The sequence below is a fragment of the Nyctibius grandis genome, chromosome 26 (assembly GCF_013368605.1).
Source record: "Nyctibius grandis isolate bNycGra1 chromosome 26, bNycGra1.pri, whole genome shotgun sequence".
Taxonomy (NCBI): domain Eukaryota; kingdom Metazoa; phylum Chordata; class Aves; order Nyctibiiformes; family Nyctibiidae; genus Nyctibius; species Nyctibius grandis.
In genome coordinates this window covers 4,986,895-5,004,822 of record NC_090683.1, presented here as the reverse complement: position 1 = coordinate 5,004,822, position 17,928 = coordinate 4,986,895, and the positions used below count along the sequence as shown (strand labels likewise).

At 49.5% G+C, this 17,928-nt stretch overlaps 1 protein-coding gene across 1 annotated transcript; it reads right to left on the bottom strand.

Annotated features, from left to right (window-relative positions):
- Positions 1 to 1,816: 1,816 nt before the first annotated feature.
- GIP (gastric inhibitory polypeptide) lies at positions 1,817 to 5,760 on the bottom strand. The gene is made up of 4 exons (XM_068419033.1): positions 5,687 to 5,760; positions 4,491 to 4,637; positions 4,019 to 4,150; positions 1,817 to 1,913 (listed from the first exon to the last, which is right to left on the bottom strand). Exons 1-4 carry the CDS (start codon positions 5,758 to 5,760, stop codon positions 1,817 to 1,819), a joined length of 450 nt encoding a protein of 149 aa, XP_068275134.1.
- Between the last annotated feature and the right edge of the window lie 12,168 nt (positions 5,761 to 17,928).

Genomic DNA, 17,928 nt, shown 5'->3' with positions numbered 1-17,928 from the left:
GGTCACCCCCGCGAGGGTCTGCGGGGTTGTGGTGGCCTCAGACGGCGCGGGGGGTCCTTGTGTGTACGAGGGGGTGGGACCCTGCTGGGGGTTGGGACCCTCGGGGTGAGGGAGAGGCCCTGTCTGGGGGGGTTGGGTCCCCTCGGTGGGAGGAGGTCCCTCCCGGGGGGGGGTAACCCCCACTGGAGGGGGTTGGAGTCTCCCCCAGGGTTGGGGGGGGGGACACCGCTTTGGGTAAGGGTGACCCCCCCCCAGATGGAGGCAAGTCCCTCTTTGTAGGGTGGGCTCCCCTCTGTGGGAGGGTGTCCTCCATGGGGTGCAGGGGACCCCCAGTGTTGGGGGGTCAGGAGGGAGGAGGTAGCCCAGGGCTCCTGTGGGAGGGCAGGCTGGCTGCTGGCCGGGTGTCTGCAGGGCTGGGCCTCGGCTGGGGTTTGTTTCTCCGCAGCCCGAGCTGGACTCCACCACCCACGGCTGCTGCCAACACCAGTCTTTAAGTCATCGCCCCATGGCTGGTCCTAAACGCCTGAAAACCCGTGAGCGGGATCGTTCCATGTTGGGGTTCAGTCAGCCACTGACGCAAGGTGTGTTGTGACTCTTGTGAGCCTTGTCTGGAAAGACACAATTTTTTTTTAGCAATTTAGTAATATTTTATAGTTCATCCTCAAATCAGGTCTTATCTGAATCTTATTTCAGCTTCAGACTAAACTCTTTATTGCTTGCATTAGCCAAACAGACAATATGCACAGAACAGGGTGAATATAAGACATCTTCCTCCTTCTCGTGTGTCTTGGTAGGGTGAAGAGGGAGCTCCTCGGGAAGATCCTGGAGTTACGCAGTCCTAACGGAGCAGAAGTGGGAGAGAAAAGCATAAATTCCTGTGGAACTGCGCTTAACCCATTTTCATTTGGTTCCTATAGGAAACAAGGCATCAGTTACTGCCTTCTCTACCCTCCAGCCTCCTCTGATACCTTGAAAATCCATTTTGATAGCAAGACGTGTGTCAAAGTTAGTATCTGATAGTAAGTACTACAAGTTTTGAGAAAAATCAGCAACTGGTTAGAGGAGAGAGACACAAACAAGCGTTTCTCCACAGGCAAGGCTGGGTAGGAGCTCAAGAGCCATTTGTTGTCTCTGGCCTGCTGGCTGGCCACCCTGTTCACATTGTCTGACCGAGCTGCATGGAATTGTCTGCAGCACAGAGCTGCCTCTTATTTCCAACCTACATTTTATTCATGGCCAGTTCATCCCTTTTTGTTCTTCTGCCAACTTTTGCCATTAGCATAAACAGCCCTTCTCTCACTCTGCTTTTTTATAGATGATGACTTTGTCTCTCAGCCTTCATTTTCCTCAGCTAAGCATAGGATGGGCTCACCATTCCCTTGAGCCTCCTCGGGGCCCTCCCCTGCACCTTTTGCATCCTGATTTCTTGTGTTTCTCTCTGGATGCCTTTCACAGCAGTGGACAATGCACAGAAAAAGTATTTCCTGTAAGTGCTCTGATGAACACCTCCTTTTCTCATTAAAAAGGGGAAGAGCATTTACTAACCTCCCTTCTCTAGACAGTAAGTTTTTGAAATTTGTCTTCCCCCAAACCTTTGTTGCATCAATGGTGTGAAGATACTTTTGCAGAACCAAACTCTGGCCAGAGCTCTTAACTCTCCAGTCAGGTTCAGCTGAGCTGTGCCATGTAAGCACCTGGTTATCTCAAGAAATCCTAAATTTATGGATTGAGCACTGCAGCAAGTCACTTCGGGGACAAGGGCTGGGAAAGGATCTGTGGGGTTGCTTGTAACAACAGGAACAGGTAGAAGAGCCACTCACGTTGGTCTGCAGAGATCAGTTGACATCAGCCATGTCAGAAACTCCTGGTTCAAAACATCCTTCAAACCTTCTGAACCTTCTGGAGAAGTAAAACTGCAAGAAATGTGCCACGCCATGAAGACAGAGGAGAGGCAACGATGCAGATGCAGCGTGTAACAGCCTCGTATCCCAGTCCCTCAAGGTCACAGGGATATTTTATTTTCCTTGTCTTCTAATATCTTTGACTCAGATAAACCCACAAAGAGCTTTAACCTCTTTTTGACGTGGTGAGCTCCTTGCACGCAACAGTGCCTTGATCTTGGCATGTGAACATGTCTGTGAGGCTTGGGGGGATGAGAAGGAACGTTCCGGTGACCCCCTTGCACCCCACCTCCTCTTAGACCCAGCAGGCATCAAAACAAAGGCAGAGCGTGGGTGAAGCGGCAGCTACGCTCCAAACTCACAAAGGAAAGTCTTTGTTTCCAAGAAGGACTTTCCCCTGCAAGTCGCATTTTTTATTTGCAATTAAGGAGATTAAGTGAGACACTAGAAAACAATTTTTTTAAAAACGAAGCTAATCGAGCTGATTAATCTCAGCATCAAAGGTTTCCCCTTCCCCCCCTTCCACCCCCCCAGAACAGGTTAGACAAACATCTGTCAGGAGCAGTTTAGGGTGCATTGATCCTGCCTTGGAGCAGAGGTCAGACTAAATGACCTCCCGAGATCCCTCAAAGCCCTCGTTTCTTTGATTCGGTATTTTCAGTCCGACTAGCAATTCTCAGTGTCTGATTTTCCGAGTGCTTGGCCTGAGACACCTCTGTGAACCATAACTGTGCTCATTTCCCCCACCCCGGGTCATCACCCACACCCTGGTTTCTAAACCAGTTTTCATGCAAAGGCTGTAAAACACAACAAATGCCCCCAGATTCTTGTTCTGGGTGACTGTCCCGTGACTCCCTGTAGTTAAAAATTCAATTTTTTTTGCCAGAAGACACTAGGATTGTGCCTGAAGGATGCGGGCAGTGTGCGGTAAGTGCTTTTTTTCCTTCTTGCCACCATTTTAGGACTGAGCAGCAGCAACCTGTTCGGTTTTGTACAATCCCCTTCATGTTAAAGAAAGGAAATGTATCCCTCACTCATTTGTTGGTGGGTTTGTTGTTTTTTTAAATATAGAAAGTGCCTGAGAACAGATTTTTCTTTTTACTCGTGCGTCTAATTTGCTTTTTGAACATTTGTGACAGAAGCTAAGATTGGGGGGAGGTGAAGCGGGCTATTGACAGGCTGTGGATCTGCTGACACAGCACAAAGCGGCGCAGCGCGGAGATGCACGAGCGAGCTCTGAGCCAGATGGCTGGGGAACGCAGGCACGAGCTGCGGCAGCGGAGCGCTCCATATGGGCTCCGTTACCTTGCCCAGAGGTACCTGCTCCGAGCGAGCTCGTATCGCCACCGTTACCGTGATCGTGGTGGTTTTAAGATGATTACATCTTAAAAAAATACCTGTATCCTTTACTGGGGATGCTCAGATCAGAAACAAACTGGGAAATTCCTCCTGGGTGAGGCAGGCGTCTCTCCTGCGTGGTTTCACATCCAGATGACAGGCTTTTCATAAAGCTTGTAGCAGTGATATGAGGAAAGAACCGTTTTGTTTCTTTTTTTAAAAAAAATTAACTGGTCCATGTGCTGAGAGTGTGACCGAGTGGGGTTTGGTTTTTTCCCTATGGGTTGATTTGATCAAATCAAAATGTTTGGCAGAAATGTATCAATTTCATCTCAGTTTTCACTGGAGAGTTTTCTTTTGGGAGGGCTTTGTTTTGATTAGGTCAGAGCACTTCGTCTTGACTTCCCCGTTACGGTGGTGTGAGGATGTTGAAGGAGCGCTTCAGCCCTGTCAAAAGCCCGTGCTTTGACCTTCTCAAAGCGCTGAGTTTTGATGAGGCTGTGCTGACATTTGCAAAACAAAAGACGACCCCAATCGTCTATATCTTTTTTTAATTTGTATTTTGTGAGATATTTTTAAATTAGAGAGGCTTTTTTTGCACTGTGTTCTTTTCCTCACTCATGAGACAGAATTGCAAAACATGAAATTTCCTTTTGAAACCAAAATCCTCTCATTTTCCTGACATTGTTACCATCCTGCCCCAAAACATTCCTTCAAAAGTTAAACACTTGGACACCTCATCCCTCCCTGCGACCAGACTTTCTATTCTCCCATCTCACCTCTGATTTTTCTTGGCTTTCAGAAGCCAGGCGAAGAAGTCTTTGGCTTCCTGGGTGCCCAGGTCCGATCTTTGGCCATTCGCAGCTGATACTTGGGGCTCAGCTTCCCTCTTGTGTGGCTCGATGATGTTGCTGGGAAGGCGAAATGGGAAGATACCAGCCCGAGGTGCCACGAGAGGGTGCCAAAATGCTGCTTTTCCACAAAACCCAGCTTCCCTCCCGCTCCATCTACCACCAGCCAGAGAAGAAGGCGTTCTTGGACAGGGAGAGGGATAGTTGTGCTGTGTGCCGACAGACCAGAAACATTGCTAGGACTTAGGAAAATAAAAGAAAAAAGAAAACCAACTCCCTAGAGAATCACTGCTGCCGTCCAAGAAAAATATCCTCGGGTCTACATTCTTCTGCAGCCATCAGTTGGCTGACGACAGCTGGGAGTTTGGATCGTAGGAGCACTGAAAGCCTACACACTTACTCGCTTTTCTTCTCCCGTCTGGCTAGCAACCATTCCACGAAGTTCTTCTTCAGCATGTTATCCACCGTGCGGCTGTAATCGCTTGCCAGGGTGGCCTCAGAGTAGCGTCTTTGCACTGGTCGGGCACTGGGAATCCTCACGCTTACGCTGGGGTAAGAGCACACACACACGGAGTGAGTCCTGCACGAGCACGTGCTGTGCAGTTGTGCTTGGGTCACACGTGGTGACCGCGCGGTCCCCGCAGTCAGTGAGGTTTTGTGATTGTTTTTAATATCTCTCAGTGCAGGTGACTATTCCTGCGCTGTAACGGGAGGAGGTGGCCAGGGAAGGGGCTAGCATGCTCCTCATCCATTCTGCTGGCTGCTAACACGATTGCAGCTCAGGTTTGAGAGCTCAGGAGATTTGCTGACAGTCTGGAGTCAGTGTGGTTTTCCCTGCCATAGCCTGATTCACACAGACTTTGGCTCCAAGCTAAGGCACCAAGAGTGCTCAGGCTGCCTCCTCCAGTGAGCTGCACACCTCGGGCCAAGGAAACCTTTCCCTGTGTCCTCGAGAAGCCCAGGGGTGGGTAGCAGGAGGCAAGGGCTGACTGTGGACCAGTACTGATCTGACAGTGTAGACATAGTCAGTGGCTACCAAAGTTAGCAAAGGATTTCAAGGCTGATCCTTTTTTAGTGCTATTAGCTGGGATTTCAGCAGCTCCTGCTGCTCTAATAAGGATTCTTTTGGATATTCTCAGGTGGTAGTTGGAAGTTTTGCAGCAGAAGTCAGGGAAAGAGAGGGAAAGTCTTTATTATAGACCTGCTTTGTGTAACTCTTCATATTTTCAGAAGCTTCCAAATATTGGATGCTCCCCTAACCTCATTCATGTGAGGTGATTACATCTTATTTCTAGTTCTCAGCCAACCTTCTCTTCCTGGTTGACTTCCAGCTTGTTCCTCCTAACCCAAAGCCATGAAGGTTGTAGGGAAAGCTTGGGAGTTGCTGGCTCTGGCTCAAAAGCTCAGGGCTTTAGTTTGATGTCTCTCTTATCACTTGCTCATCTCTGTACACTCAGATGTCTCTATTATCTGAGATCTACCTCAGGACTCATGTTCTCACCTACTAACCGAGGTGCCAATGGAAAGAGTCCATTTGCCTCCAGTGGGGAGCTGGAAAAGGCTCAAAATACACAGTGAGCTTTCCAAAACACTTACCCCGAGACGTTCTCTTCCATCAAAACAAAGCCCAGAGAGGCGAGGAGCAGAGAGAGAACTTTGAAAGACATCATTTTTGTGGCTGGTTTCTCTGTTCAAGAGCAGAGGGCAACCCGGATGTCCGGCCCCTGTAACACATGGGACACATAAGTGACAGGACAGTGAACCCAGAGGGATGTGCGGTGGTTGGGCACGTGCCTGCGCTTGTAAAAGTGTTTCTTCAGTCCTTGTGCTTGGAGCAGCCTCCTCCATCCTACAAAGCTCTCCTCTGCCGTTCCCAGTTAAATTACTTTTTCAATGCCAGCACTCTTTCCCACCGTGGTGTCTTTTAATGTTGGTTCCCTGTACTTTTATTGTAACCATCAAATTCATTGTGGGTTGCGCGTTCCTGGAGGCGAGGGCTTTGTCTTCCTCCGTGTTTACAAGCTGACCCTGTGGGTACCTCATTGTGCTTTAAGGGTCGATTCAACCTCGAGTATGTGAACGGGAACGTACGTTGGATCGGGTGGTTCAGGAGCAACAACATCCTGCTTATCCCACCCCGTGGTTCTGCAGGATTTAGGAGCCTGATCTAATTTCTGGGAGATTTTCTCTTGGGATGGATAATGCCTTGTGTAGGGACTGGAGCCAGAGTCAGGGAATATCAGGTATGAAAAATATCCCATGGACAGTGACAGTGTCAGATCCCAAGATTTATTAGTTTCAAGCTGTTCCCAGTCCTCACGTCCACAGTTCAGCTCAAAAGCCCTTGGACATCTGAGCTCTTTTAATTACTATTCCAGCTCTGCAAACTCCACACAAAAATGGTTTTGATCATAGCTCCCAGATGTATTCTGTTGTCCCTCACCTCACTCTTTGTTATAGCTATTTCTGGAAACTGCATTTCAACGGAGAGCTGCTGTTAACAGGAATAATGTAGTAACAGAAAGAAAAGGTCTAGCTCAGGACTCAAGCATCCCATCCTTCAAAAATTTATTCATACCTTGATAGAACTTTACTCCTCTAAGTAGTTATTTGTACTCTTACAACAGCCCAGTTATTGTTTTGGAGAGAGTGAGAATTTGCAAGTTTGGATGTTGTTTGTAATTGAGGCATTTTTTATTTCTGGAAAATTGTGGCATCTTTTACAAATGTTTTCAGCCCTTCCTATTAAGTGAGAAAAATCCTAAGTGTGTTACATTCTCTCGGATACATCAGGTTCTGAGGAATGCTCTTAAAAGCAGCGGTGTGATATTCTGAACACTGGCAAAATCCCTAAAATACTTAGAGATAAAGCAATTAAAGACAAATAGTTACAGAGTGTGTTAACAGCAGAAGTACATTCCATTATACAAAAAGCTGAGGAATATTTTAAATGAGAACAGAAAAAAAGTGTTGTGATTAAATAACTGAGGTTTTCCCTCTTATTTGCTTTTCATTTCATATATTGGCGATATAATTGTGGGTACAATGGTGGATCTGAAAATAGCCAAGTTGTGCAAGAATATTGTTCTGTTTAGGGTAATTATTTATGACCCTAGGAGAGGGAATGCATTGTAGCCTTAATTTTAAGACAGGGCAGTACTCCTCCTCTGCAGAATTTACCCAAAGAGGGAGGAAAAGCAGCCCACAGTTTCAGAGACTCTTGAAAAAACATTTTTGAGTTGACGCAAGACCCCTTTGCCTGTGTGACACTGAACTGGAGCAGCCGAGCTCTGCTAGCCCTGTGGCACAGAGTTTGCTGATACCTACGCTCTTTTGATCCTCTGATTTTACTCCTTCACAAAAGGAGGAGCAACTGGGGGCTCTTTGCAACACGAAGGTCTTCCCGTCCCCTGTACAATACTGTCTGCTTTGGAAGAAGCATGATCCTGGTTTCATCCCTAGCTGGGAGGTCACAAAAAGCAACTGAGAACCAATTTCTCCTCATTCCCCTGCGTAGCACATGTTCAGAGGGGCAGATCCCAGCCTGACATTTGCTGGGTACTGAATCCTCCCCTGAGATAACGGTCTTGCCCTTCCCAACCCAACACGGTCACTGATGAAGTCTCTTCTGCCACAGCTACCGAGAAAACGGCCGCTCTTGTACCGCTTTGGGAAAAACTCAGCCCAAGGTACGGGCTGTTCCTGCTCTGCTACAGCTACTGCCCAACACTCACAAACACTGTTCGCTCACACTGTTATCTTAAGGGGAAAAAAAAGAGTAAAAATGGTTAAAAAGAGAGACTGACATAGAGCTTCTTACCTTTCTGCTTCTCTGAACCTGCCCGGCGGATTTCAGCCAGTTCTGGTGCTCAGAGGAGACCCCGCAGAGCTTTTATATCCGTTAGCAGTGCAGGACCAACCCCACTTCCATGAGGTAAACAGGAAATCAAGCACCTAATCAAAGCAATTCAAACCCACTTAGAGCTGCTTCATTAGGTCCATTGACCTACAGAGCAGGAAAATAACCTTTTAAAATCTGTTTACATTAATGGCAATTAAACATTACTATATCACAAAATCAAGAGTGAGTGTGGGTTGTGGGCATAATACATATGGCATTGGTCTAAACCTTAATTCCACAGAGCACCTCCTTCCATGGTAAAAATTTCCTTAATTTCCATCTTTTCTTTTCCAAGTGTAAGTGCGATCTTACAGAGCCAGTCTGCTCCTTCTCTTTCTTACAGGAGGAATAACTTTGCTAAACTCAATAGCTCCCATCGTGGTTATTTTTGTTACCATCAAGTCTGGGCATCCCAACTGCGGTCTGCAACCCCTTGTGCAATCCTGAACACAGCATCTAACCCCCAAAATATGCACTCTAAGAGGAGGAAAACTTAAGATGGAGACAGGAAACTAGTAGGAAAGAGTGATGCAGCATTGGTTAACGAGGTGGAAGGTGGTGGCACAGCAGCCTATGTGGGGTGAGGGATAGCACCTGGGTCAGCCTGGAGCTGAGCACCCGTTTGGGCTGTTCCTGTCCTGAGTGAGTGATGGAGTGTTTCCCTGTGGCTCTGCAGCTGCTGGGGACATGGGTCAGTGAGGCCACCGCCTCACCCTGCCCTTGCACAGCTGGATCCAGGAGAGCAGATGTTCTGCAGATGTTAATGGTGCCATCAGAATACAAGAGGTAAATCCACTTCCTACCAGCTCTGTGGTGACTACGTGCCTGGTAAGATATTCTCCCCAGTGTCTGACCTGCCCCGCTTCCCCTGGGTCTCTCTGGGAGAACTAGCATTACATTTTAACGTGTAAATCCTCTTTAGGGGCTGCTACCAGGTGTGTACCTGCTGCTCTAGGCTCCCTGTCCCACCCAGCTTCAATCTGTTGAAGGAGCAGAGCAGGATTATGTTTGTGCCAGCCTAACCCACAGGCTGGGCTCTGCTCACATCTGTGCTGGCTTGCAGAGCACAGTCCCGTCCGCGGCTCGGTTCCCCCGAGCAGCCTGAACTTTCGCAGGAGGTTATCCAAGTCACAACCTTCCCCTCAGGTCTGCCAGCCTTTGTTTTTTTTTTTTTTCATGGAGTTCAGCAGAGCTGCTCGGAGGAGTAACCCCGCACACCTGGATGTAGGAGGGACGTGTGTGTATCCTCCCAGGCTTGTGCTGGCTCAGCTACATCAGGGATTTGTGTGGGAAAGAAGGAGGATTGCTGGCTGATGGGGCTGAGCGAGAAGCAGCCCTTAGTGGAATTGCAGTAATAATGGCAAAACTGAAGTGTCGGTGGTTTCGGTGTAGGAGAAGGTTTCGCTGTGCTGGCGCAGTGTCTTGTCCCAAATCCAGCGTGATGAGGGACGTGTCTCCACGTAAAGGCTATCCCTTTTGCAGTTCCTTTCTAAAAAGTGGGTTTTTTTCTGCTCTTCTGAGAAGTCCTGCTGGGACACGCTGTCAGATATGGGCTGGTTTGAACCAATACCTGTATTCCCACACCAGGAGACCCCAGGGCGCAGCATGGGCTGCACCCAGCCTGCCCCGCTGCTGCTGGAGACGAGCTCGTGCTGCTCCGTAGTGATCCAACTCCCTGGCACAACCAGCCTCTCCAGCTAAAAGTGTTGCATCTATATTGCATTAAGATAAAGGCTCACAAGGATGTTGTTAGGGTAAATTAAGAGTTCAGTGCTATTAGGGAGTAATTACTACTTTCACGGGAACTACGTAGCACGTGGCTCAGTCCTTTAGCTAGCAGCACACAAGCGTGCCAGGGTCTCCAAAAGCTTTTCACCCATGCAGAAGCATCGTGCCTGCTGTAATAAATGATGCACTATAATAGTTACAAGTAACCAATTTACACTCCTAGCACAGTTGCTAATCAATAAAATGGAATAGTTTATCCCGGTGTCTTTATTATATGTATTCTGGGTACTTCACTCCCAGCCAACTCCGATATCTTGTTTCTCCAAAGTGCAACCTATTTGTTTTCCTCTCATTAAGTGCCTCGGTAGGATATAAAGTTAATAGAGTGAAATAAATATCCAGTAACGTTAAATGTTGACCCAGGGCTCGCAGTTACAGTTATTTCAGGGCATCTGCTCGTGATGCAGTTTGGACAGCAGCATCACTCTAAAATTTCTCACCATCTTTCAAACAAACAAAAAAAACCCCCAGATACAGAGAAATTATTTCCAAAGCCGGGGCACTGTCTGCGTTTCATTCTGTCCCTGTGATACCCGCTGATCGATGCCTAAAAAATTAACCAGGAGAGCTGGGGCTGCCCTGCTTCATCCTACCCCGCCAGGCAGCACTCGGTGAGTGAGCTCCGCTCTTCTCCGCAGACCTGCCTCGAGGAGTTGGTGTTTCAGGAATTCGGGAACGCGTTGAGAAGATCACAGCTGCGTTACTGAAACGGTCCTTCTGCTCGGAGACACCGAAACATCTCAAGGGCAACTTTGATTACAAAGCATTTCAAGTATTGGGTGTCCCTGTAATCATGGAAAATAGGGCTTGAAGTGACCTTAAGAGGTCATCCATTCCCTCCCCTGCTCCCAGACAGCCTCAGCTCCACTTAAATCACTCAGAATGGGCGAGTCTGATCTGTTCCCGAAAGTTTTCATTAATGAAAACGCCACAAACTTCCCAAGAAATTTCGCAGTGTTTAGCTCTAACATTTCCCCTTCAATGGCACAATTTGCACTCTCCTGTTCCCAGGGGATGGGGGTGAGCTTTTCCCTTTCCCCCTGGAGCAGCGCCCTTCAGTTGCTGTTTTACATGGCGCTGCTCAGGGCACCTCAGCTCTGCCAGGGACGGGTCGCAGGTGTTGCAAGTCCCAGGTGAAAACGCTTCCCACTCCGGTTTGTCTGCAAGCGTCAGGCTGACCTGAGATTCCTGCTTGTATCTGGCTACGATCGATCAGTATCAGCATTTGCTCTACTCCTCGAGTCACAGGAAGAGAGGAAGGAGGGATTTTTTAAGTTTTTCACCCCATCCTCTCCCTGACATCACAGGCATCGCAGTGTCATTCAAAGTCTGGTTCTGATTCAGGACCAAGTCTGTCTTAACTTTGCTGCTGTCAAAGGCACAGAGCCTCAAAGCTTTCCTTGGGAGCTCATTTCTCTCTGTAAAATACCAGCAACATCTCGCACAGGAGGTAACTCTCACGTGCTTTATCCTCACTCATCCTGTTACACCTTTGCAGAGCACAAATCCTAAATATGAGCTTCTTTCCCCCAAGCCCTGACCCCACAGCCCAGGTCCAGCTTTCCCCTCCCTTCCCAGGGTCCCGCTGCTGGCTCACAGCCTCGGCTACCGCACGGCATCTTCTGTATCTCCTGATGCTGTCGGGAGGGGAAACCTCACACCCGATCCTGGGTGCCAGGACTCTGCCAGGAGGCTCAGACTTCCCAAAACACAGCGAAAGGAGCTCTGGCTCCAGCTTGGCTCACCCGGCTCCTCATCCCATCCCTTGTGCTGAACCCTGCCCAGCGTTCACCTTGAGCTGTGCTGGGGACACGGGCGACAGGCTGGGTGGATTTACAGGACATCTTTGGGGTGACGAACGCCGCTTCATCCTCTTGTCTGGGTTCAGACCTGCCTCCTCCTCCAGTGCTTGCAGGAATGGAACAGGTTTTTTCACAAGGGCAAAACACCAGATATGTTTTTAAATGCCAATGCTCCCTGTTAACTGCAAACAAACCCTGGGGCCTTTTAAGGCTCCAGCGGTTGTTCTTGACGAATTCAGCTCGCTGAGATGTCTGTCTCGGAGCCTTCCTGATTCCAGTTCTTTTTTGGGAAAAAAAAAACCATAACAACTAAAAATGGGAATCACAAAACACGGAGAGTATGGACTTGTCCTTGTTGCGTGCTCTGCTTGGTCCTTTTTTCTGCAGTGCTTGTCGTGCCCCCCAGGAGCAGGGACCTACGGGACGGTAACTGGTGGAACCAAAAGCCCACGACAGCACCTGTAACATCCGTGTGGGGAAGGTTTATTTGAAAGAAGACATTGCATATAAAAAAATCTCACAACTGCCACTTTTACCTCTGCGTAGTGAGCGCTGTCACTGCTTCAAGAGCCTGGAGAGATGATCAGGACTCGCTCTAGCGATAAAACTACCTGGTGCTTTACCCTGTTAGTGCTTTACCTTGCAGCAGCTCTCTTAGTGGGAAAGCCATCCTTTATTCCCCCCTTGGAGCAAAGATAGAGCCAGAACTCACCAGCTGGGGAGATTAGAGCCGTGGAGCTGCAGGAAAGGAGAGGAAATAATCAGTCCCACTAAATCCCAAGTATGTACCAGCAGGACAAAAACTAGACAACCCGGTCCATGGCACGGCGCCTGCCCGAGTGGCCGGTTCAGTAACGTGAAATTATTTCCATCTCGTGCCCTTGCTGCTCTCCTAACATCACCTCTCCGGCAGCCCAGCGGAGCTGGTGCCCCGGCACAAGCGCTGGGGTTTGGGTCAAGGTTTCGCTTGTGAAATGACCTATATTTTCTTTAAAGTGACCCACAACAGAAAGTGTTGCTGTACGGCTTCCCACCTCCCGCGAGACACTTGTTTTGGGTATAAAGAATTAGGCAAAAATGCGATGGCTTTAGTGGCTGAGCCTTTCGTTGCCTCCTGCTACAGGGAGTTTAAAAAGTGGAGGGATGAAAAGCGGTGAGCGCTGGAGAGCCCGCTCTTCTTCGGGGGATTTAAATGGTGACTCGAAATTATATATATAGGGCCCCCAAATGTGTACTCGTGGAGCATAAATCTGATATAAATGCATTTATTTCAGGCTGGAGGAAATCTGATACAAATACCTACAGTTACTGGAAGGAAAACATTTAATCTGTGCTTTATAAGTGCTCCAAATGTTTGGAGGGGGGTTCAAAAGAGCAGCTCCTACTTGAAATAAGGTCAGGGGGAGTTCAGCAACGGCAGGATTCATCCCCCACGATGTTTTCTCAGCTACGTTAGTTTAGTTTATCATTGTACCAAGATGAAAACTTTCCCCCACCGCTCCAGCCCTCCGTGGGGGAAATGGCTGCTCCAGCTCTGTCCAGCTGCTCACCGGGAGATTTGAGGACGCAAAACTCAATTGACAGGTTAGGTCTGCTCTAAAGAAGTGGTGTCATATTAATTTTTGGGGAAAAAATGAAAATTAAAGGGACTATCTGAACAGGAATGTTTCAGGGCTCACTCTGATAAGCATTTTCTTTTCCTTGCAGTTATTTACCACTTACCCAAAGAAAGGGACAGAAAACCCAAATTGAACCATTTCCATCGTGAGGGAAAAAAAAATGACTCTGTGCAAAGCAGCTTGGTTTGGTGGCAATCTGAACAGTTCTCCGGGTGTTTGCAATCCCCATCAGAGAATTCAGGTGGTTGTTCCAGGAGATCTGGGTGTCACAAGCAGCCCAGAGCAGAGCTGAGCACCCTGCCCTGATGGGAGCCCACAAACTGGGAAGCAGCAGAGATAGAGGAGAAGCAAATAGTGGTTTGGTTGTGGTTTTCTGTTGGGTTTGTTTTAAAGAGACTCCAGCTTTTTAGTACCAGAACTAAAGGGTTTTTCAGGATGGGAGGTGATTTTGAAGGCAGAGTTTATTGCAGTATTTGCTTTGTTTTTAACTGAAGCACTAAAATGTTGAGGGAAGAGGCAAACCTTGGAGCAAGCTGCAGGTTTAACCATTTCCATCTTCTGCACTGCTGCTTTCGAACCTCCCACCCTTCAGGGGCATTTCCCACAGCTCAGCCCCTTCCTTGGGGCTGGGGATGCTCCTCTGCTCCTCAGCTCCAGCACAACATCCTTCAAATGCCAGGCTGGTGTTTCAAATGCAGAGAGAATCAGAGGCTTACTAATAATCTACTTCAAACCTTAATTTTTGTTTTAAAGCAAACTATTAATTTCATAGCGTGTTTGGTTCTTAACAAATTTATCGACACGAGCTTTAATCAACTCGATCTTCTTAGATATGAGCTGCTTTTTCCAGTCATGAGTATTTTCCACATAATAAAAACTGAACAAAAGGTGGTTTAAACTGGGATTCCACTTAAGTAAAAGGAAATATTTCCCAACTGTAACCCTCACTCTCCTTATTCTGTTGAATTCTCACCTATGTTTTAAGGACAGGCTTGACCCACATTCAGATTATTTCTGCTAGTTGAGATTTCATTGAAACAGATTCTATGAAAACAAAATTTTTATTTTTTTCCTTTACGACCTGTGTATTTTACTGAAAACTTTCAGCTCATGTTTATTAGATAGTAATTAATATATATTTTTAAACTTTCAAAAATGAATATTTTTTCAAAGTTTCTGAGGTTCCTAAGTGCATCTTTAACGCTGTCCAAATGAAATACTAGCGATATTGCCAGAGATTAAAAAAAAACCACACCAAAAAAACAAATTAAAGAAAGATTCAAATTATAACTGGCAGGAAAATAACAGAATATAATCTGCTCTTATTTACTGCTAATCTGCCATTAAAAATTATTTCTATTTTACATATGTTCTGCCTCAGACCAACAACACTTCAGCAGACTGCAGGAATTACACCCTTTCGTATCAAACCCCCAGCTCAGTGAAATCTTAGCTGCCTTATTTACCACACAGCTTCAACCTTCTACCTTAAGAAACTTCCCCAAACTCCTAAGTGGCAACAATAATTAGCTGAACTTGTAGATAAATTGTAAAAACTCATTAAGACTATTTCTGCCTGATTCAAATATTTAAATCTTTTTTAAAAAAACAACTTTTGCCCAAATCAGATTTTACGTATAAAATCAGAAGCAGCTTTATGTTGGTGGGAGAGCAGGGCAGTAAAATATGAAAATGTTTGTGAACTCACACGAAAAAATAAATCAGCTCTTCAGAGTGATTTTTTTTTTTTAAACTACAACCCAATTCAAGAAAATCCTGGAGGAGGGAAAAGGCCAGAGAGGCTTTTCTAAGGGACAGTGCCTGGGTGCAAACTGTTGCTCAGCCCTTCCCTGGCTCCAGCAATCCCACTGCATTTCTCTCCCAGTTGCTGGTAACTTTTAAATCAGCAAGAGGAGAACTGGTTCCCCTCGGGGGGGGGATTTTGCAGGGCTGCTTTTGCCCTGGCTCAGCCGGGGCAGTTTGGGGTTGGGGGGGCAGCCCTGTCCCCCCCAGCCCCTGCACAGGGGTGGGTGCAGCCCTGTTACCCCCCAGCAGATCAATGATTTAGTCTCTGCTGTTTGCATTCTCTAAATACCTTGCATCTGGAATGCTCCAGCGAGGGGAAGGAGGGTGACTGATAGCCTTCCTTGTTTCAGATCTAAATTGAAGACTTCCCTCTTTGTTTGGATTTTTTTCCCTTTTTTTTTCCTTTTTTTTTTTTTTTTTTTATTTAGGTTGGTTTCCTTCATTTCATTGTTGCAAAGGATTCCGTTACATGGGGAAAGGTAGTGGGCAAACCAATAAAAGCACCAACAAAAGTATTCTGGGCAAGGTTAGAACTAGATCCTAAGCGGAGAGTGGATCATTTATTTGAGCTGTGGTTGTGGGGGGCAAGTGTCAGTGGAGGAAGGTGCACGCTCACGTTTGCAGCCAGGGAAGGCTGGAAGGGCATTTTTCTGAGCTGCAGGAAATTTCTTTCCTAATTTCATTGCTCTCTTCACCTGTGAATTTGGAGCTTGGATTACGCCCTGGAAACCTCCGAAACACGCCCATGGACGCAGCAGTGCTCCTGCAGAGGCTCCTCTGCCTCATTTGGTGTGGTACTTTCAGGAGAGCCAAGTCATGCAGCTGGAAGGATGGGAACCAAACTTCCCCTGGTGAGCAGCATCTCCACGTTTGTAAGGCAAAGATCCCGGGATAACAGAGTGGATCGGATACAGGAGGCAAAGCTAAAGGCTTTTTGCTTTAAATGACCATTTTCCAGGATTTTTATAATTCATTTTAATGAGTTTCCTAGGAGGCTGCAGCACAGAGCACATACAAACGTCCTCGGGCATGTGCATCTATTTCTTAGGGTTTATACAACTTCTGAACCCTGAATAATATCAAATTTATTTACTAACAAATTCTCCGCGTGGCTCTTCCTCAGCCGCGAGGAAAAATAATAACAAAAAAATATTTAGCTCATAAAAAAAAAAATATTTAGCGACAGAGCCCAGCACGTCCCATGTGTGCAGCACCGAGGGAACGAGCCCATCTGCAGCCGTGCTGGGGGTCCCGGCCGCCCCCCCGCCACCCCAGCCCGGGGTCGTGGTCACCCCGAGAGGCGGGGGGGAGGGACGCGGTGCCGGCTGCGCGGAAGAGCCGCGCCCGCGGAGCCCCCAGCCGAGCCTTGCCCTCGGTGGGCAAAACTCTGTTCGGGAATTTTTTTTAATTTTTTTTTTAATTTTTCCCGGGGCGGGCGGGGGGCAGAGCGGAGCCCCCGGCCCCGCGGGCGGGGGGGTTACATTTAACCGCAGGCGCGGAGGGGCCGGCCCGTGCCTCTGCTCGCAGCGCGGCGGGAGGGAACGGGGCTGGGGGGGGGACACCCGCGGCCGCCCCCGCCCCTCCCCGCCCGGCAGCATCCCGGTGCACCGGGACTCCCCCGCCCGCCCCGTCGGGGGGGGGGCAGGAAGGCGGGGGGTGATTGGGGCCGGGCCGGGGGGGGGCTCGGTGCTATTTTCAACCCATCTTGAGCCTAAAAATAAAAGTCTCCAGAAAAGGCAGGCGGGGAAGGGAAGGGGGGGGGCTGCTCCGCACACGCTGCTTTGCCGACGGGGCGGCCCCCCCCCCCTCCGCCGCCGCTTCCAGCCCCGGCCCCGTCGGGGAACGGCCCTCCTGCACCGCGGGGCCCTTTGTGCCGGGAGGAGCCCCCCCAGCCCCCCCACCCCCGCCACCTTCCCCCAAGGCTTCCGCGGGGCTGCACACGAAGGGCTTAAAACAATGCCGGGGACAATAACCCCCCCCCCGCCCCGGGGGGCTCCCCCAGCCGCCCCGCCGGGCCGGGCCAGCCCCGGGGGGGGCAGGCGGGCCGTTCCCCCCCCCCTCGCCCCGCTCCATCCCCAATCCCCTGGCGCCGAGGGGACCTCCCGGCCCCTTTGATGCTGAAGTTTTTTACACCCAGAAAAATCCCATTGAGGCACCGGGGGAAAAGGGGTGGGGGAGGGGCGCGGTGGGGGGAGGGGTGCGGTGGGGGCGGGGGGCTGCAGCAGATGGGAAAGTGCCTCCGACGGGACGGGGCTGGGCGGAGGAGGGGGGGGAACCGGACACCCGCACGGGACAGGGGCTGGATGCGCCCCCCCCCCCCCCCCGCTCGGAAGGGGGGTGTGCGGGGAGGTAAATAACGTAGTATTTAAATTAAAATCACTCAGTAAGTGGCGGCCGCCCCCTCCCCCCCCGGCCCCTCCCCCCGGGGGCCGGGCCCTCCCGCATCACCACGTGGCTTCCTCCAGCAAACATTTTCACTCATTTTCCAGGTCGGTTTTATTTAGAGGCGGTGCCCGGCTGCCCGGAGGCGTCCGGTGACACTCCGGTGCCACTCCGCCGACTTGGGGGCCCCCGCAGCCGGCGCCACCGCCCTGCCCGCCGCCACCACCCGCCGGAGCCGCCCCCTCCCCTAAGAAACCCCCCCACACACCCTCCTCCTCCTCCTCCTCCTCCTTCTCCAGCAGCCGCCGCCCCCCTCCCCAAAGGAAAAAAAAAAATCCATCAGAAAAAAAGGAAAAAAATAGGGGAAAAAACCCAAAAGAGGAGGGGGGGTACCAAAAAAACAAGCTCCCGGCCCGGCTGCGGGGCGGCAGAGCGCGGCCGGAGCCCGAGGGCGCGGGCGCACGGCGGAGCCCCCCCGGGAGCTGCGCTCCGAGCCCCGGCGCGCCGCCACCACCGCCCGCCCGGCCGCCCCCCGCCGCC